Consider the following 22972-nt stretch of genomic DNA (forward strand, 5'->3'; position numbering starts at 1 on the left):
GACTTCCAAGGTTAAAAAAACAAGACCCTGTCAGAAATTTGACAGTTGTTATCCATTTGTTTAATGTGTTTGAGCTTTTGATTTTGCCATTAGATAATAACAGACTTCTCATTTTGAATTTTCCTCGGAGTTAGGTATTTTTGTTATTTTACTTTTTTTCATGGATTCTCTCCTAGAAATAATATATATGGTCAAATTATTGTATAATGGTCTTCAGTTCATTTTGATCAAAAATAAGTTTACAAAATCCATCCTGAATTATAAGCTAGGAAATTGGAGCATGAAATTTAAGAAAATTGTGTATCAATGAAGTAGATTACTGTGTACAACTATACATACACATGTACATCTTGCCATTTGGTGAAAATATCTTTTAAAATGTATAGTGGTCACCATATTGTAAATATAAAGCTAACATGGACCTTTAGTCATGGTGGGGTAAAATGGACCTTGTTTCTCCTGTTTGAATTGTTTTGCACAAGTCATTTTTTGGGGCCCTTTATAGCTTACTGTTAGATGTGAGTCAAGGCTCCATGCTGAAGACCATACTTTGACCTATAGTGATTTTTCTTTTACAAATTGTGACTTGGATGGAGAGTTGTCTCATTTGCAGTCATACCACATCTTCTTATATCTCTTTAGTCCTGGTGGGCTAAAATTTATGTGGCATCCCTTGTTATCACCCTCAGTCTCATTCACTTCTACTAGTAACACAATTTACTGAAGCAAAAAACAAGTCATAGTTCTTTCATCACTTTATTTTACTCCAAATGTGGAAAAAATTAAGATACTAAAAATAGGTCCTAACTTAATTTACATATCAACATCCCCATGACAACAGAAATAATATTAAGTTACATTGGTAATAACATACACACAAGTTATTTAAAATAAGAATTGTTTGTGTCATGTCTTATTAAAAAAAAATCACTGTACAAAAAAATTAATATTGCCTTTTCAAATGAATGAAACTATGACAGCTTTATTTAATATATTATATTTACAAATATATCAAAATGATTGAAAATTTGTTGTGTAATGCAATATTTTGAAATGGACATTAGAGACAAGTCTTTTGAAGTTGATAAGATACTGACGTACAGCATATATATTTTAATACAAATGTGTTGTTCATGAAAATAATGGAATAATACTTTGAATAAATTATGCATTTTCATAAAAAAGTATATAAAATAAACAAAATTTAAATTAGAAAATGGAATAACAGTAAAAAAATCACTACAAAAGTATGAAATGCTGATTTTTTTTGTGTGTCATGGGGGTGTTGATATAAAGTCGTGATGAATGAATACAAAATGTAAATGTGATATGTGTGCTGTACAATGTGCACTGAACATGTATACACAATCAACATGGAAGCACCATTTACGGTAAAATAAGCACAAGTTTGTACATGACTAGATTGTAATGAATTATTACCCTCTACAATGGAAGGATTATGGAAGATGATCAATGATACATAATAAAAGGGGAGATAACTTAATCATTACCTCAGATTACAATGTTAGGTGAAGTATAGCACTTTAAAGGTACTATGATGACAAATAATGTTAATTAATAAGTAAAGATTTTATACATGCTTAGATAAATTGATTCTTCTTTTTATAAAATAACAAGGAAGACTAATTCAGTCAGCAATAGTTTATCAGATTAAACATGTTCCTTCTGTAAATTTGAAAGGAAAATAAATAATTTAACTTCAGAGACTTTCATCTTGCTCTATTTCTATTCTTTATCTCCCTAATTAGCTCTGGAACAGTACAAATAATTTAATATTCCATTAAGTGGCCTGAAAAGATCACACTATCAGTCTCAATACTCATTCTGTAAGTAAAGAAGAAAATAAATGTTCTAAGTAGAGACAGATGCTTGTAGTTGAGGACAGGACACATACTTCATTTAATTTATAAAGTGGAATGCAAGATGATTTTAAATTAACAACATGCAAATCATAATTAAAATGAATAAATTATTAATAAGATATGAAAAATGATATAACAATAACTTGCACAATATCTAGCTCAACATGTTAACATCAAGAAGTTCTCTGTTTTCACCAAACACATCATCACACACTAATTGTGCTTGATCTTCTCTATTGATGGAAAAGACATAAGTTGAAAAGATAGTCATTTAAACTGAATAATATAGTTTTAATGAAAACAGAGCTTATCTTGATTGGCTCACAAAATATTTTCTTTCCTATATACAAAAGCACGTAATTACACAAATGCACACTGTATATATTAATAACTTCATTCATACTTAACTTGCTCCCAATTCTCGTATGTAAATTTGTAACTATAAAACAAGTATAGAAAAAGAACCACCCAATTTTGTTTTAATTTGCTATTTTGAAAGTCTAAATAATGGAATTTAAATTTCTGTAATAACTTTCATTACAAAAAATGTAAGACAAAATATTATTTATTTTTCTGAACAAAATAAATATTTAGTTCAATTAATTCAAGTGCAACTATGAATAAATGGAGACCACAACCATATGTAAAATACCCAAAAAACATGTAGAGATCACTGCAGTCTTTAAACAATAAAAATAAAGTACAATTATGTTAACTTGATGTAAAAGTATTTAATTTAGTTTCAGGTACATGTATTTGGTAAAATGACATATTACAAAATGAGGTTTAAGGACAGAAGACAAAATCTGTAAATACAGAAAAAGCCAAGATTTAACTACATCTATAGCACAATTTGAAGAAAAAAAACATTATTCTAACAATAAAATTCAAACTATTCACAACCTTTTTTTCCAACATGTATACATTCTCACAGTACTTAGATCTCCAAATTCTTGCAGTATATATGTATATATGACTGCTAGTCTAGAATTTCAGAACTATACATGCATCATAAAAACAACAAACAACGATATCTCTGTGACAAAAATTCTACAATTTTGGCGATTGACAGCTTGATATGTATATGAAGAATGCTAATTACCCCTATATGAATTATAATTTTAAACAGCACATGAAATTCTAATACATGTACTTCATTTTTGGTATTGGAGCATTATTATGTTCTAAATTGTATATTTTATAAATACAGATCTTTTTATCATCATGGTTCACATTAGAAAGTTTACAATACGAAAAAAGCAAGTATCTATGAAAGCTGGCCACAACTTGAACATACTTTTTAAGAAAAAAATATTACAAAACAGATTTATTGACGGAAGGTTAATGCTACCTTAGCTATGCCAAGGCTAACAGAACAGTTCTAGCATATACGAACCAAATGAAAAATCTGTAAAAAAAAAAATTTTTAGAAAAAAAAAAATGTAAAATATTGCCACAACCTTGAAAATAATACTGACTTATAGAGACAACTTACATTGCTGAGTTATTGCAACTAAAAATCTACAATATAAATCTACAACACAACACAACTATGTGATATTGCACTATTCTCACAACCTACTCTATTTCTGCAATTTAAATTTGCTTTTGTTGCCAAGCAGAAAAAAAAATTATCTGACACGTATATATTCACAAATATCTAACTTAAATTTCAAACAGCAATATTGAGCTAAATGACAGCACTTTTTTGTAATGCTATTTTTAGTAACATTTTGGCCAAAAACATTCAAATTAAGGCATTACTACTTGTACGACATATGTAGTAACCATGGTAATTATTGGCAAGAAATTATCAAGCTTGTAAGTCCATTGCTAGGTGGGGTATAATAATAAAACAAGAGTGCACACGCTGAAATGTCTCGCCTTCTATACTATAATTATTGATATTATGTTGATAGTCCTAAGTATACAGCTAAGCTTTATTACAACTGTCATATAAGCTTAACATTAACCAAGATAACTAAACAAAGACCAATGAACCTTGAAAATGAGGTCAAGGTCAGATAAACCATGCCAGGCAGACATGTACAGCTAACAATGCTTCTATACAACATATATAGTTGACCCATTACTTATAGTTTAAGAAAAATAGACCAAAACACAAAACTTAACACTGTGCAATAAACCGTGAAAATGAGGTCACGGTCTAATAAAACCTGCGCGACTGACATAAAGATCATGAAATGTTTCCATACACCAAATATAGTTGACCTATGGCATATAGTTTTAGATAAAAAGACCAAAACTCAAAAATTTAACTATAACCACTGAACCATGAAAATGGGGTCAAGGTCACATGACTATGCTCGTTAGACATGTACACCTTACAATCATTCCATACAACAAATATAGAAGACCTATTGCATATAGTATGAGAAAAACAGACCAAAACACAAAAATTTAACTATAACCACTGAACCATGAAAATGAGGTCAAGGTCAGATGACACCTGCCAGTTGGACATGTACACCTTACAGTCCTTCCATACACCGAATATACTAGCCCTATTGCTTATAGTATCTGAGATATGGACTTGACCACCAAAACTTAACCTTGTTCACTGATCCATGAAATGAGGTCGAGGTCAAGTGAAAACTGTCTGACAGACATGAGGACCTTGCAAGGTACGCACATATCAAATATAGTTATCCTATTACTTATAATAAGAGAGAATTCAATATTACAAAAAATTTGAACTTTTTTTTCAAGTGGTCACTGAACCATGAAAATGAGGTCAAGGACATTGGACATGTGACTGACGGAAACTTCGTAACATGAAGCATCTATATACAAACTATGAAGCATCCAGGTCTTCCACCTTCTAAAATATAAAGCTTTTAAGAAGTGAGCTAACACCGCCGCCGCCGCCGCCGGATCACTATCCCTATGTCGAGCTTTCTGCAACAAAAGTTGCAGGCTCGACAAAAAGACATATTCTCAGATTGTTTTAGACTGGGTTATTTTCCAAAACATGTATGGAAGGGTTGCAAGTCTTTAAAAATTGAATAAAGTATTAATAGTAGAATTACATGACTTTTAAGAAAGCTAATACTTAGAAGTCAAAGAAACCCATACACATTTTGCAAAAATACTCATTTATCTTAAAATAGAACTGTACCATTAATCGGGTGTCTTATAACAATTCATGAAAGGCAAAAAATGTCTCATTCGATGTATGATTTGATGGTATCAAAAATAGAAAACATTTGGACAATGATAATAATAATGATTATATGTTGTAACACAGCATCAAAATTGATTTGATTTCAAATACATGTGATAATATTTGGTCTGATATATCATGTTTCGAAAAACATGATTGATTAGATACATGACTGATGTCAAAACTTTCATTTATATTAACCAAAAAAATCTTTGATCACATATAAATGGTATAAAGCCTTATGATTAATTAAAACTTTGCTTTTAAAGACTTCCTTTGATAAGAATCAACCCTTCTTTGCACTAAACTCTTTCAAGTCTTCAATTCCGATGTACAAATGTCATTTCACAAGTGGACGTCATATTATGAGTTCAAATATTCTCAATCACTGAGTTGTATAATACTACTTTGATTTTTCATTTGAGTAAACAATATATATCAGTATTGTTTTGCATGTAATAAACATGACATAAAGGATTAAATATACCCATAGTAATGATCAATGATTATCTTTAGTTTATGATCTCACATACATTGTCTCCATTTTCTTCGGAATGTTAAATATTTCCCCAGTTTATGTACGTACGACTAAATATATACGAATACAACAAGACAGACTGTTCTAATGTCTTTTTTAGTTTATCTTGTATTTCTGATATAATGTAGCTTGAACATTTCTTTACATAAGAACAGCTTATCTTCTTGTATCACATATTTAAGGAAATTTTTCATGTAGAAAACTGATTGGTGAATTTCTAGAGTTTAACATGTATGAACTGGTTGATTGTGATCACATATTTACAAAGGAAATTGTTCATGTAAAAAACTGAATTGTGTATTTCTGTATGTTACATCTAGAGTTTAACATGTATGAAGTGGTTGATAATGACACATATGTTTTTTAAATGAGATTTGATCTCATTATGTTAATACATCAAATCTATAATGATCATATATGGTCTGAGATTAAATCTCCTCTAAATACAATGTAATGATTAGGGGTGCAAATGTCTTTGGTCATCTCATGCTACAAATCGTCCTCTCCCTCTCCCCCTCCATACATATTTGCCAACTTAGAAAATTTTGGACCCCAGTCCTCTAAATAATTATAGTCTTGGTCCCCATCAGTTGATGTGTTTAGAGAACTAAGAGAACCAACGTCTGTGTCCCCACCCTCGTAGGCAAACTCCATGACATTATCATGTGGAGGACCATCTTCATCTGCTTTGTCTAGTCTGTCGTGAATAAAATGCTCTACGCCCTCTCCATAAGGACCTAAAATAAAACAATCGACTTTTAAGCCAATGAACATATGTAAAATTTTTGTTTGTTTGCTTTAGATAAATTTGTGTTTGCACTGACACATTTTTGTGAAAAAGCGGTACATTTTTTTTATCCATGCTACTCTGATTGCATACTATAGTTTTGTATAATTTCTATCATGGCAATTAAGATACACGTACATCACAAGAAGTGCCACTTATAGGATTTTACAGACAAACATTGAATAACATATATCTAGTACACATGATAGCATGACCATTTATAGGCATTTGGTTCTCATTCTTTTTTTTTTGTTGTACAGTGTAATGGTACATCTAATTTTTAATATAAATATTTTTAATTTTTCATTGTCTACATAAAACTGACAATAATTAAGACCTATTTACTAGACACCAGGACAAGAATTGATTTTACCTTTCCCATTTGGCAGTAACATGTAACCTTTATCCATGTATGGCATATCTGCTCTACGTAATCTGGAAACATCATATATGTCTTTGTCTTCTTCACCTATTAAAAAAAAAATAACATTCAATGTAGCCTAAGTAAAACAGATAGAACATTTTATTAATGGTCATAAGTACAAGCATAAGAGTAAAAAGTGAAACCCCAAACTTCAAAACAATAAAAGCTTAGCTATGTAATAATGTCTAAAATGTGAGCACCATATTTTATAATAATGTTTGTATTTATATCAGGTAATATGACCATTGGCAGTTGAGGGAGGTCATCCTGGTGTTTTCTTTTTAGATGGCTTCTAGACAAAAGTACACACAAAATACTCATACATATCATTGAACCCATGCATTGTTAATTGTTTATTTTCGACTTCTTGTAATTGGTTATATGTTTTAATATGTTATAAATCAAATATTAGAATTTGAGTCAAATAGATGATAGATATAAAAGAAGATGTGGTATGAGTGCCAATGAGACAACTCTCTATTCAAATCACAATTTATAAAAGTAAACTATAATAGGACAAAGTAAGGTCTTCATCACGGAGCCATGGCTTACACCGAAATCAAGCTATAAAGGGCCCCAAAAATGACATGAATTTAACACTCTTTAAATCAAAATTTACCTGCTCCTTGCTCATCATGATCAATAACATTTTCTCTGATGTCATCATACTGATCATCGTACAGTATAGACTTATCTCCTTCTCTCTTGTTACACCGAGTTATTAACAGGAACGCTATCAAAGCTATCACTGAAATTATAAAGTTAAGCTTGATATAAATTGGAATCCTATTATGGCTATCTTTGAAAATATAAGGCTAGTTTGATGTTCAAAACAGGAATGCTATTTATTATCACTGGCAATAGAACTTGATAATCTATCATTTTCATAGAATCAAATTAGTTTAATGCATTGTTTTATTACAATAATACGAACAACTAACAACCTGTCAATATATTTTCACTGTATATGTTAACAAAAAACCACAGTAAGTTCCTGAATCCAGAGTCATTATAATAGTTAATAGGATGTATCAAATTTATACAATGCTGCAATGTTTGATGACAAATATAATAACTAGTAGGTCATGGGTGCTGCCTCTTTGTGTAACCTAAACTGAATGAAAGAGGATCCCTGTGTATGCTACTATAAAGGGTATTGTCACTATTTTACAAAATTTTCCTTTGATCTCACTAACTGACAATTTCCTTTCTCATCACAGTAGAGTGATATGAAAAATTATTGCTAGAAACTAAGGACTCTCGTGCCAGTCGTCACAGGTAAAAGAGCGATAAACGATGCTCATTGGTCACCTCGACTCGATTGCTTTTCTACATTGGCCGTACCAGCTCAAGGAAGAAAATTAACTTTGTTATGATGAACAACGATAATCTATAATTATAGAATAACAGTGGTATATCACACTTACAAGATACTGCAAATATGCTGACAAATATAATGACCAGTAGTTCTGTTGTGACCCCTCCTTGTGCTACCTCTGCAATGGCTTGTTGATTACATAGTTCTCCGGTCCATCCAGGTGGACATTTACAACGGAATGTCTTAGGGAATGGAAGCTCTATACACTTTCCACCAGAATAACACGGATTCTTTGCTTTACAATAAAGAATCTTATCACAGGCAACACTAGATATTGGTGTACTGTGATTTGGACATCTGAATATAAAACATATATAAAAATATTCAATGGAACTCACAAAAGTTTACTTGATAGATTGATATGAATACAAGATGTGGATACATGTCAATAAGACAGAATAACAGCAAATACAAACATACATCTCGAAATCAACATATGGTCTTAACAATAGAATAGTGTTGATGCAATGATGTTTTCTTACTTTTTACTGTAAAAATATCATTTGTAGGATGTCATGTTTATTCAATAATTTGTTCACTTCTCTCACTTCATCTATTATAAAATATTTAGTTTCTGTGCTCCAGCATTATAGTTCAATACAGTTCTCTCTATTATCAACATCTTAAAAAGACACCATTTTGAACATTTTATAGCTGTGCCAGTAACTAGTAAATAAGAATTCAGGACGGAAAAGTGTAATGTTTATTTCAATAAATTGGCGGTGTTCAGTATGAACTTACAACAGGTTTCGGTTGGTGGATTTTACCCTGAAAGATATGATTTGATTTTCTGTGTTTTATTGACACTTTTAAGCACAGCTTTTGGGCTATTTCTTGGTGGTTTTTTCATTGGTGGTGGAAGTCAGAGTGCCCGGAGAAAACCACCCACCTTTGATAGGAATACTGACAATCATAGTCAATTGAGATTGGAGTCGAGGTTTGAACTCAAAACCTCAATGTTGACTGGCTAGTGGTTACAGTAGTAACTTCTACTTTTACCACTCGGCCCCCTTATACTGAAAGAAATCTTATTCAAAAGAACATATGAAATTATGGGTTTATCAGAACTTTATCAAATCAAGTAAACACTTGTACATGAAACTAGAGGCTCTAAAGAGCCTGTGTCGCTCACCTTGGTCTATGTGAATATTAAACAAAGGAAGCAGATGGATTCATGACAAAATTGTGTTTTGGTGATGGTGATGTGTGTGTACATCTTACTTTACTGAACATTCTTGCTGCTTACAATTATCTCTATCTATTATGAACTTGGCCCAGTAGTTTCAGTGGAAAATGTTAGTAAAAATTCACAAATTTAGGGGGTCAATTGACCATTTCAGTCAAGTTGACTTATTTGTAAATCTTACTTTGCTGTACATTATTGCTGTTTACAGTTTATCTCTATCTATAATAATATTCAAGATTATAACCCAAAACAGTAAAGTTTCCTTAAAATTACCAATTTAGGGTCAGCAACCCAACAACGGGTTGTCCGATTCATCTGAAAATTTCAGGGCAGATAGATCTTGACCTGATAAACAATATTACCCTTGTCAGATTTGCTCTTAATGCTTTGGTTTTTGAGTTATAAACCAAAAACTGTATTTTACCCCTATGTTCTATTTTTAGCCATGGCAGCCATCTTGGTTGGATGGCCGGGTCACCGGACACATTTTTTAAACTATATACCCCAAAGATGATTGTGGCCAAGTTTGGATTAATTTGGCCCAGTAGTTTCAGAGGAGAGGATTTTTGTAAAAGATTACTAAGATTTACGAAAAATGGTTAAAAATTGACTATAAAGAGCAATAACTCCTAAAGGGGTCAACTGACCATTTCGGTCGGTTTGACTTATTTGTAAATCTTACTTTGCTGAACATTATTGCTGTTTACAGTTTATCTCTATCTATAATAATATTCAAGATAATAACCAAAAAAAGTAAAATTTCCTTTAAATTACCAATTTAGGGGCAGCAACCCAACAACGGGTTGTCCAATTCATCTGAAAATTTCAAGGCAGATAGATCTTGACCTGATAAACAATTTTACCCTGTCAGATTTGCTCTAAATGCTTCAGTTTTTGAGTTATAAGCCAAAAACTGCATTTTACCCCTATGTTCTATTTTTAGCCATGGTGGCCATCTTGGTTGGATGGCCGGGTCACCGGACACATTTTTTAAACTAAATACCCCAAAGATGATTGTGGCCAAGTTTGGATTAATTTTGGCCCAGTAGTTTCAGAGGAGAAGATTTTTGTAAAAGATTACTAAGATTTACGAAAAATGGTTAAAAATTGACCATTAAGGGCAATTACTCCTAAAGGGGTCAACTGACCATTTCGGTCATGTTGACTTATTTGTAAATCTTACTTTGCTGAACATTATTGCTGTTTACAGTTTATCTCTATCTATAATAATATTCAAGATAATAACCAAAAACAGTAAAATTTCCTTTAAATTACCAATTTAGGGGCAGCAATCCAACAACTGGTTGTCCGATTCATCTGAAAATTTCAGGGCAGATAGATCTTGACCTGATAGACAATTTTACCTTGTCAGATTTGCTCTAAATGCTTTGGTTTTTGAGTTATAAACCAAAAACTGCATTTTACCCCTATGTTCTATTTTTAGCCATGGCAGCCATCTTGGTTGGATGGCCGGGTCACCGGACACATTTTTTAAACTATATACCCCAAAGATGATTGTGGCCAAGTTTGGATTAATTTGGCCCAGTAGTTTCAGAGGAGAGGATTTTTGTAAAAGATTACTAAGATTTACGAAAAATGGTTAAAAATTGACTATAAAGAGCAATAACTCCTAAAGGGGTCAACTGACCATTTCGGTCGGTTTGACTTATTTGTAAATCTTACTTTGCTGAACATTATTGCTGTTTACAGTTTATCTCTATCTATAATAATATTCAAGATAATAACCAAAAAAAGTAAAATTTCCTTTAAATTACCAATTTAGGGGCAGCAACCCAACAACGGGTTGTCCAATTCATCTGAAAATTTCAAGGCAGATAGATCTTGACCTGATAAACAATTTTACCCTGTCAGATTTGCTCTAAATGCTTCAGTTTTTGAGTTATAAGCCAAAAACTGCATTTTACCCCTATGTTCTATTTTTAGCCATGGTGGCCATCTTGGTTGGATGGCCGGGTCACCGGACACATTTTTTAAACTAAATACCCCAAAGATGATTGTGGCCAAGTTTGGATTAATTTTGGCCCAGTAGTTTCAGAGGAGAAGATTTTTGTAAAAGATTACTAAGATTTACGAAAAATGGTTAAAAATTGACCATTAAGGGCAATTACTCCTAAAGGGGTCAACTGACCATTTCGGTCATGTTGACTTATTTGTAAATCTTACTTTGCTGAACATTATTGCTGTTTACAGTTTATCTCTATCTATAATAATATTCAAGATAATAACCAAAAACAGTAAAATTTCCTTTAAATTACCAATTTAGGGGCAGCAATCCAACAACTGGTTGTCCGATTCATCTGAAAATTTCAGGGCAGATAGATCTTGACCTGATAGACAATTTTACCTTGTCAGATTTGCTCTAAATGCTTTGGTTTTTGAGTTATAAACCAAAAACTGCATTTTACCCCTATGTTCTATTTTTAGCCATGGCGGCCATCTTGGTTGGTTGGCCGGGTCACCGGACACATTTTTTAAACTAGATACCCCAAAGATGATTGTGGCCAAGTTTGGATTAATTTGGCCCAGTAGTTTCAGAGGAGAGGATTTTTGTAAAAGATTACTAAGATTTACGAAAAATGGTTAAACATTGACTATAAAGAGCAATAACTCCTAAAGGGGTCAACTGACCATTTCGGTCGGTTTGACTTATTTGTAAATCTTACTTTGCTGAACATTATTGCTGTTTACAGTTTATCTCTATCTATAATAATATTCAAGATAATAACCAAAAAAAGTAAAATTTCCTTTAAATTACCAATTTAGGGGCAGCAACCCAACAACGGGTTGTCCAATTCATCTGAAAATTTCAAGGCAGATAGATCTTGACCTGATAAACAATTTTACCCTTGTCAGATTTGCTCTAAATGCTTCAGTTTTTGAGTTATAAGCCAAAAACTGCATTTTACCCCTATGTTCTATTTTTAGCCATGGTGGCCATCTTGGTTGGATGGCCGGGTCACCGGACACATTTTTTAAACTAAATACCCCAAAGATGATTGTGGCCAAGTTTGGATTAATTTTGGCCCAGTAGTTTCAGAGGAGAAGATTTTTGTAAAAGATTACTAAGATTTACGAAAAATGGTTAAAAATTGACCATTAAGGGCAATTACTCCTAAAGGGGTCAACTGACCATTTCGGTCATGTTGACTTATTTGTAAATCTTACTTTGCTGAACATTATTGCTGTTTACAGTTTATCTCTATCTATAATAATATTCAAGATAATAACCAAAAACAGTAAAATTTCCTTTAAATTACCAATTTAGGGGCAGCAATCCAACAACTGGTTGTCCGATTCATCTGAAAATTTCAGGGCAGATAGATCTTGACCTGATAGACAATTTTACCTTGTCAGATTTGCTCTAAATGCTTTGGTTTTTGAGTTATAAACCAAAAACTGCATTTTACCCCTATGTTCTATTTTTAGCCATGGCGGCCATCTTGGTTGGTTGGCCGGGTCACCGGACACATTTTTTAAACTAGATATCCCAATGATGATTGTGGCCAAGTTTGGATTAATTTGGCCCAGTAGTTTCAGAGGAGAAGATTTTTGTAAAAGTTAACGCCGGATGCAGGACAACGACGGACGACGCCGGACGCAAAGTGATGGGAAAAGCTCACTTGGCCCTTCGGGCCAGGTGAGCTAAAAAATGAGAATGTTAACAACATTGACAATTGTTTATTAAACATCAGTTGTATCTATGTATTATTACAAAGTATTATTACCTGCACTCATAGGTGCCCCATAAGGGGTAACATTCCTTTCTAATTGGTTTGCCAGCTTGACATACAACACCATTGCAGTCAGGTCGATAACATCCCATTCTGACATTAGAACTGATGGTCATCACAGCTGAAGGACTTTCGGTACTCTCTTCCATCTTCATAGGGAACCATTTGTTGTCTACTCTGATATCAGTTACACAGGCTGTGTTGAAAGAAACAAATCTATGATAAGACCGTTATTTTAAATTAAATTTATCCGAGGTAAGAGAAGAGTAAACTTTGAATATAATATAGTTTTATCACAGTAGAAACAAAGTATTTTAAGATTTAAACTATTTGAACTCAAGTGACTATTGAAGAAACATATCTGACACAGATTAAAGATGTAGATACTGTGCAGAATAAACTTTATTCTATATATCAAATCCATTATCTCACTTAAGGAATTTAACAACAAAACCCTTTTTTATCAATTATTTAACAGAAATTATTTTTCCCCTAACTTCTAAAAAAAATATAGTAAAAAGCCTAAATATTTCTTTTCACCTAGGACAATATATATATATACATGTATAAACTTAAACTTACTATCACTAAGACCTCGAGCTTCAAATCTTGCATTGGGATCCCACACTACTCTGGATCCAGACACAATTCTGTCTCTACTTAGCATGAAAGACTTTCCATTGTATGTGTTGTCGAATGTCTCATTGAAGAAACGGCCTTCACCACTGTCCATTTTGAGTTGAATCCATTGTCCAGACCTGGTCAGTGTAACAGTATGCCATTGTCCATTGTTAGCCACAGCTTCTGACAATGCTATAACATTACTAACAGAACTATCATGGCTTCCTAAGTTATATCTACCCTGGACATGGTTATTTACAATCTGAAATGAAAAAAAAAGTGATTATACATTTTAAAGGTTTAAATCATTTAATGCTACTTATGTTCGTCTTGTAAAAATTATAATACACTTTTTCAGTTTTTGCTTTTGCAGTATTTTTAATTGAATATCGTGAAGATATAAAGACTTTAAAAGTTCTAATAAAAATCATTCCACCCCTTTCCTATATATAGCAGTAGTCAGGGCTAGTAACATCTCAGATAGGGTATACTTATTATTGTAGAATATTGATGAATATTTAATTTATCGTCTATTAGAATATATTGGATAATGGGATTTTTTTGGGTATCACATTGGCCTGAGTCTACTTCATTTTAAAGATGATCCTGATCTTACCTCCAGTGTAATGAATTCATTTCCAGTGGAAGGAAGATGTAGTAATACTCCTCCATCAAAATCTCTGGTCCTGAATCGTAGCTGTAGACTTAACTTCTGTGGATGTCTACTCGTTAAAAATTGGTCCTTCAGATCCCATACCATGAAGGCAGATGTATTGAAATCTCTTACAGTGGTTGCTAAAAAAGATAGCATTCCAAGTTAAGTACATGAAAGTGTGCATGTTTCTGTTTACAATTTAAGCCATATGAACCCTCAGTGACTTATTGAAGATTTTATTTATATGGCAGCAAACAAGACTGACCAGACAGATTACCTGTCCAATTTAACTATGAACAGAGGTTATATATAAGAACAGAGAAATAAACAAATCTTATATCATACTACTACAAGTTGATGTGGGGTCTCATTGGCAGTATAGTCTAAGTATTTCATCTACTGTATCACTAGCCTGTAAACACTGAGGTTGCTAGTTCCAACCATGCAAGGGCAGCGGTGTTCTACTCCAATCTTAATTATACTTTCTTATTGGTATGTCTGCAATGTTTCAATTCGAAAAGTTATGAAATCAAGTATCAACAAACATATTTCTTTTCCTAAATTCAGAAAAGATGGTACCAACGGAAATAAATATATCCATAGTACTAACTTTTTGATTGAATATTTTTCAGAGAGCTCACACTTACCAAGCTGACATCTTATAGAGTTTTTATCTGCAGGTCTATACCCAGGATTACAGACACACTGGACATCATTGTCATACCAATTGACCATTTCACAAGTCCCATGTTGTCCACATTTAGATACACTATTGATTGAAGCACGGCCACATATAGCGTCCTCTCTCTGACAGCCATTCTGGTGATTCTCTCCAGGATGATTCTTACTTGTATGTAAGTCATAGAGCTGAAAATCAATATTGACAATTAAGGCTCCAGTTCATTCAAAGAGTAAATATAAATTCTTCACATATCTTAATGAACTTGAAATAATAGTTAAAAAGATTAAATCTTAAAAAAATCTCTCTCTCTTAGTGAAGTCTCTCTATCTAAAAGAAGTGTATATATCTATATCTAAAATATCTAAGTCTATTATAAACTATATAACTGTCCTTGCATTCACTAATTTACATGATAATGAGTTGTCCCATCTTACTATTCACATCTTATGTTTGTAGTAAAGTATATTATCGGTATAGTGATAGTAATATCAGCTATCAAAAGATCATCTTTTATTTTATTATAGGTCTGAGTTTCCTTCAGACAAATGTGATTTTAGTTGGATTTTTCTATTAATTATTTTGGCTCTCAAATATCAACATCAAACATTCTTAATGAAGGTAAATCGAGAGAAGCCCTTTAAACTCATGAAAGTGTTGTTTACATTTTTTTCTATAGTATTTACCTCTCCATTCTGATAAAAGTTCCTTCTACATCCATTCAATCTGTGGTTTGTAATCCCTGTAGCCTAAGTCTACAGTTTGTTACTACTATTATTATACTTACCTCTCCATTGTGGTAGAAGTTCCTTATACATCCATTAAACCTGTGATTAGTGATCCCTGTAGCCTAAGTCTACAGTTTATTACTACTATTATTATATTTACCTCTCCATTCTGATAAAAGTTCCTTATATATCCATTCAATCTGGTTTGTAATCCCTGTAGCCTAAGTCTACAGTTTGTTACTACTATTATTATATTTACCTCTCCATTGTGGTAGAAGTTCCTTATACATCCATTAAATCTGTGGTTTGTGATCCCTGTAGGGAAGGCTGGTACACTATAACGCCCACCCATCTGTAATACTGTGTTGACATTCAGGTATTTGTTACGTCCCAGTGTTTTACCGCTGATCTCACATGACTTCCTGTCTTGAGACGAGGTGGCTGATGCACAATGGTCCACAATCATAGTTACATGCTACAAATACATATTTATATCTACATTTATTTTTAAGTTTTTTTTTAAATAATGTTTACAGATAGGTCAGAGATATATCATGTTTTTATGACATACAAAGTTTCAATAATTAACCAAGTGCAATTGTATTTGTTCAGATAATTTGTTTCTTTTAAACAATTCAGCAATAAAATGATATGGTCTTTCTGTTTATAATCTCCAGAAGAAAACTTTCTGTCTGTAAAACCTTCAGCCAAAAAACATCAATTATATATGCATTTTTTGCGCCTGTCCCGTCAGGAGCCTCTGGCCTTTGTTAGTCTTGTATTATTTTAATTTTAGTTTCTTGTGTACAATTTGGAAATTAGTATGTCGTTCATTATCACTGAACTAGTATATATTTGTTTAGGGGCCAGCTGAGGGAAACCTCCGGGTGTGGGAATTTCTCGCTACATTGAAGACCTATTGGTGACCTTCTGCTGTTGTTTTTTCTACGATTGGGTTGTTGTCTCTTTGACACATTCCCCATTTCCATTCTCAATTTTATTATAATGTTATTTACCATTTATTGAGGTGACTGTTCTTCATAGTATTATAGTTTGATATAGTTTTAGCATCTTTGATGAATTTGACAACAAAATTATAAATCTTTACTCCACCACATTAAATGAGAGGAAAACATTGTTTGACTTAACTCCATTCCAACCTTAATTTAGAAAATATTCACATCTTTTTGTGTGAAATTACGTCCAGGAGAAAAATTTTCAAAAAGATATTTGGATGATTCTTTTTGATTAACTGGATTCTAAACTCAGCTGTATTTAAAAAAAAATAAAACATCTGAAATGAATACAATTCTAACCTGTCCGTTCCTAATAAGATCAATACGACGCCAGGTTCCATCATCTAACCCTTTCATTCTTGTTATACCATCTTTTCCTTTTCCATCCAACTGTAATTTTAAGGTACCAGTTCCATGATTAATGTACAACACAGGGTACCCATCTCGCAACTCCAAGGAGATAAAATCTTTAGGGTGATCTGGACTAATTTTATCAACAGGACCATTATAAAACAATAGTCCATTTTTTTCTTTGGTGACAAATTCAATACTAGTTATACTGTCCTCACACTGGGCTAATGGCTGGTATACTGTATAACCACTGTTAAAACTATGGTGGGTCTGTTGACAACGCTTACCATTAAATTCACTATGACAGGAGCAGCTGAAAATATATAGATTCTTTCTGTGTTATGACCATTCTAACTATTTTGGCTTTTGTGGATTCATTGTATTTGTGGATTAAGGAAAAATTGTGTCTTTATGGGTATTTGTGATTTCATGGTTTTGCCAAGTATGATTACAAAAAGCCTCTAGAAATTTGTTATTCGTTGGACATTCGCTGCAAATCATAGCCGAAAACATTTAATGTCACAGACTCAAAAGTGATTGTTTTGCAAACATCATTTTAATAGTCAATTTGCCTAAGTTTTAAATCAGTAAGAATGTTAATCCAAAACCTTAAATTTAGTGCTTACTACTAACCATTATCTATTCTTTTTAAATTGCTTATCAACAAAATTTTTGTGATTGAAACAGTGAATGTTTGTGTATAGGTTGGACTACAATGTATTACAACATTACAATATTTCATACCTTAGATCACCAAAGTCATCTTTAAAACAAGTTCCTCCATTAAAACAATAACCAGCTGTACATGACAAAGGCTTGGAGAAGTTTTTGGCCAGACACTGACATTCAGCTACAATCTTTGTTCCTATGCCAACAAACGATTTGCCTTTAGTGTTGATCATCACTGGAGCATGCTCATCCACATACAGAACATTGGAACATCCTCCGCTGTCGCATATCTCTTTCAAACATTCGTCTATATTCACCATGGCAACATTACCGCCAGATTCTGTTTCAAACTATAGAATGAAATAAAACAAATCAAAGTGTTAGGTGTTTTAGTGTAGCAGTCTTAAAATAATATTAAAGAAAAGCCAATCTGTACTTGATGTTGATACTGTTCGCCCTTCAAATGTAATACTGTTAGTCCTCTTCTTTAACATTATATAGCCCTTCAAATGTAATACTGTTAGTCCTCTTCTTTAACATTATATAGCCCTTCAAATGTAATACTGTTAGTCCTCTTCTTTAACATTATATAGTTCCAATAGAATAATATTCTACAATATGTCAAATTTTTTGAAGCTCTGTAGTTAAGCATTTAAATGTTTTGCCCATCAATACAGGAATTAGCACAATTAACTATGAATCTACAGAACATAGTTTCCATCATAATCTTGTAGTTTCAAAGACAAATTTTATAAATGGCTACAAAAAACACCTTGAAACTAACTCTCTGTAATGTTACAAGAGATCTTTTAAAATTGGCTTAAGGATGTACTAAGGTGAGGTTTTGGAATTTGTATCAAATGTTCTGACTCCTTGGTGTTTTTCCATACAATACAATGTAAAATATTTTGCCCCATAACACCCATTTATTTTTTCATACAAGACTTAACAGCTCATGAAAGGTCATTTACCAAAATTTAAGAAGATTCTTGATTTTCTTTCTTTTTGTTTTGAGACTTAAATAATACCAATGCAAATATAAGGTAAAAGTCCAAGTCAGCCTGTTCTCGCCATATTTTAAACCTCAAATATCTCGAAAAGGAGGTCCATTACCTATCAATATTTTAAGCTTATCTTTATCCTTAATTGATGCTCTACAAGCTTATAGTATCAATTTTAGTTTCTTAATTTCTTGATTTTTACGTAACCTCACCTAAGTACATCCTTAAGCAACCATTCATAGCATATGACTTACTGTATCAAAGATATCTGATCACAAACAAGTATATTATTACTGAACACATATCTGTATATAAGCTACTAACCTCTGTCTTATACTGTGTAACAATGCCATCTATTTTACTGGGAGGGTACCATGGAGAACCATGGGCTGCGTATCTTATATCTAAATACTGCATTGTCTTATTGTCCATCACACTAAATATATCAACATTCTCTACTGGTACCCCTAATTTCTCAGCTAACTTCTTCTGAAATTTCTCGTAATTACTCTCCGAATGTTGTGTTTTACCTGCCGAGTCCATGTAGGATGGCTTTTCCATAAACTGTTCAGCTGTTATACCTAAAATGATCAGGATTTTGTTATGTTATGTTTTGTTGTTTACACTTGTTTTAGATTTGCACACCATTAACCAATTTTGAATGGATACTTTATTTCGTGTTTTACCATTTCTATTACACTTTCCTCTATCTAATTTCCTCATTTTCTAATTGACTTGATGTAGTTCAATAAGGAAAGATTCAAATTATAAATATTCTCAAAGATTTATATTTGCGTTATTTTTCTACTCACGAAATTAAATCGCTTGCAAAAATAATTGGTTTACAGCATACAGTAAAAGGTGTGATGCATATGTCAAAGAGACACACACAAAAAAGTAATAAATCAGCAATGCTTAACACTAGCATGTAGACTTTCAGCTAAATTTTAGTTTTTTAGCTGGAAATTTATGTTAACCACATACACAGACATTCAGTTATCTTGTCCAAACAATTTACCTGTAAGTTAAAAAAAAAAACACTAGATAAATCCTCTCAAACTCTGACAAAGTTGAGGTTTAAATGTATTAATATCATTCTGATAAGGATGCCAAGTTCAGTTTAGTAATTAAAACTTGTTTCAATATTTCTAAAAGTTTGAAACAAAAATAAAGCATTTTCTAACATTTTTTCTAAATTATAGCTAATTCCCATTTAAAGATTTGAAAATTTGATACTGGATCCAGGAAAAGTTACTACATGTACTGAGAAAATTGGAATCAACATTACTATAAATATGGATTATTTGGCAGGACTTTATTATCATGCATTCAATGCAAAAGTTATGTCCAGGGGTTAAGTATGGGCATCAAAATCAACCCTTCATATCAATATTGCTGATTTGTGCAAATATTGTTGTGCCATCAAAATGTTTTATATTCTAATGCAACACCAAAATAAGACCAACAAGAATGTGTCCATAGTACACAGATGCCCCATAGGCATTATCATTTTCTATGTTTTGTGGACAGTGAAAAGGGGGTGAAAACTCTAATTTGGCATTAAAATTAGAACGATCATATCATAGGGAACATGTGTACTAAGATTAAAGTTGATTAGACTTCAACTTCATCAAAAACTACCTCAACCAAAAACTTTAACCTGAAACGGGACAGACAGACAAACAAATGGACAGACGAACGCACGGCTGCACAGACCAGAAAACATAATGCCCATAAATGGGGCATAAAAAGACCTTCTCTTCAAAAGTTACACAATAAAGTCCCTTATAATTACCTGTTAATCTTATGGAGCCAGAGCTATACACAGCATTATCAGATATTTCCTTTACTGTTACTTTAATGGAGGCTGTTGCATTCTTCTTATTAAACACGACATGATCATACACTGTCACCTTAAAATCAAATACCCCTCCTGGTACCCCTTTCTTCATGGTTATCATACCAGTTTCTTCATTTACACTGAAAGATATAAAGTTTTATGTTCGATCAGTTGTTCATGCTTACCCTTTCATAAATGTTATTTCATGTTCATCATAAGTAAAAAAAAATTTGGTTGAATGTTTTGGTTTTTACTTCCCCATTTATTTCATAATTTACAAACTAGATTTTAATTGTAAAAGGATTGGAAACTCAGTTTGCATGCACTCTTTTGAAATATGTAGCATGCCACAAAACCAGGGAAGATTTCTTGTTCTGGAACTCATTCAGCATATCACTTGCAAGTGTAATGTTGATTATTTTTTCATTTTTAAATTTATGTCAGTATTTTTTTTACAATGATAAAACATGATAATTTTATGTGTAAATTTTAAACTTACAATAAGGAGGTGCCTAATTTTTTTTTTTTTTTTTTTAAATATTTCTTCTTTATCAATTCTTTGCATCACTAATTGTTTTCTAAATGCAATAAAAAAATAATAATTTTGGCCAAAACTTTGATGTAAGTATAATATTTCATAGTAAAAGGTTTACCTGAAGAACTGTGCCATTGCCTTAGGTCCTTTGAAGACGTAGAGTTTATCCTTATGATCCCAATCATCTAGATCTTCAGCATTAGCTCTGCCTATTTCTATGTCTCCAAACAAACCTACAACATTAAACAAATAATTAACACTTAAGTAAGCAGAAAGTTGATGAGCCATGGATGTGAAAGTGCATCCTACAATATTGAACACTCACACAAAGCTTAGTTGCAAAAGCTCTAATTTGTAGTTCCTGAGAAAAAGACTTCAAAAGATTCATGAAAAAGGTGAATAAAGAAGTAAATAAGTATACCCCCTTCCACATATGGGCTAGATAGCTTGCATCGGTTCTAAACACAAAATGTGGTAAAAGTTTCTCTTCAGTTTAAACATACTTATTTATAGTGGATTGGGAAACAAGTTATTACAATTTATATTAATCCCTTTCCACTTTGCTGGTAAGAGGGCTGCCTTGCTCTCTTTATATTCAACAATTTAAAGTAGATTTGAAGGCCGTACATTGACCTATAATGGTTTACTTTCATAAATTATTATTTGGATGGAGAGTTGTCTCATTGGCACTCACACCACATCTTCCTATATCTATTAGCATAAATATATAGAAACTGTATTTATTTTTTATGATAGATGTTACAAGACATTTTTTGCCTTAATGCCTTCTCCACTTCAGCATAAAAATATAAAATGATGTCCATGATACAGACACTTCAAACTTGTTAATGTGAGAAAGTGTATTGAAAATCTACATAAGCTGTTATCAAAGGCAATACATACCTTTATAATTATATACAAATATCTCCTTGAATCCATCATAATGTTGATTATTGTTTTTATCTCCGATCTCTATGGTCAGTGTACTCGTTCCTGTCATTGATAATCGGTTGTTACCTCCCATATCCTTCATTATGATTGGTAAATAATAAAATTTCTGTTCTTCACGGAAAAATTTTCCAAGGGCCATAACTTTGCCTGTTCCATTTCCCCCATCTCCAGCTAATGTAATAAATAAAGAATAATTAAAATATGAAGAATAAAGTTACAAAAAATTGTGAACTAAAATACTGTGGATTTGTTATTATTCGTTAGATATCAATTTTCATGGGTTTTGTGGGTTCAAGGAATTGTAAATATTCTCTGGGCTTCGTAAGCAGATTGGCCCAACCACAAACAAGAATGTGTCCCCAGTACACGGATGCCCCATCCGCACTATCATTTTCTATGTTCAGTGGACCGTGAAAATGGGGTTAAATCTCTAATTTGGAAGTAAAATTAGAAAGATCATATCATACAGAACATATGTACTAAGTTTCAAGTTGATTAGACTTCAACTTCATCAAAAACTACCTCGACCAAAAACTTTAACCTGAAGCGGGACAGACGGACGAACGAACGAACGGACGGACGAACGAACGAACGGACGCACAGACCAGAAAACATAATGCCCATAAATGGGGCATAAAAACAAATATCCATGAAAATTGATACCCACAAATATAAATGAATCCACCGGAAATCAGGTAAAGAAAAGCTTTCTCATAAGTCACAAAAGTGAATTCTAATATTTTGTATTTAATACAATTATCCAAGCAGTCAATCATTTAAACTGCAGTTTATTG

General features: G+C 32.3%; 1 protein-coding gene across 2 annotated transcripts in view; it reads right to left on the reverse strand.

Annotated features, from left to right (window-relative positions):
- Nucleotides 1-740: 740 nt before the first annotated feature.
- The window catches only part of LOC143078956 (neural-cadherin-like), a 69699-nt gene continuing 47467 nt past the window's right edge, over nt 741-22972 (reverse strand). For both annotated transcript variants that reach the window (XM_076254034.1, XM_076254035.1), the window contains 15 exons: nt 22131-22349; nt 21346-21460; nt 20648-20832; nt 19177-19433; nt 17927-18201; nt 17132-17495; nt 16075-16290; nt 15056-15275; nt 14370-14548; nt 13715-14015; nt 13127-13328; nt 8244-8491; nt 7436-7564; nt 6766-6861; nt 741-6342 (listed from right to left, as the gene is read on the reverse strand). In XM_076254034.1, the coding sequence (XP_076110149.1) occupies nt 6095-6342; nt 6766-6861; nt 7436-7564; nt 8244-8491; nt 13127-13328; nt 13715-14015; nt 14370-14548; nt 15056-15275; nt 16075-16290; nt 17132-17495; nt 17927-18201; nt 19177-19433; nt 20648-20832; nt 21346-21460; nt 22131-22349 (3254 nt within the window). In that variant the 3' untranslated portion in view covers nt 741-6094. The remainder of the gene's footprint in view (nt 6343-6765; nt 6862-7435; nt 7565-8243; nt 8492-13126; nt 13329-13714; nt 14016-14369; nt 14549-15055; nt 15276-16074; nt 16291-17131; nt 17496-17926; nt 18202-19176; nt 19434-20647; nt 20833-21345; nt 21461-22130; nt 22350-22972) is intronic.

Source organism: Mytilus galloprovincialis, chromosome 6 (assembly GCF_965363235.1).
Source record: "Mytilus galloprovincialis chromosome 6, xbMytGall1.hap1.1, whole genome shotgun sequence".
Lineage (NCBI taxonomy): Eukaryota > Metazoa > Mollusca > Bivalvia > Mytilida > Mytilidae > Mytilus > Mytilus galloprovincialis.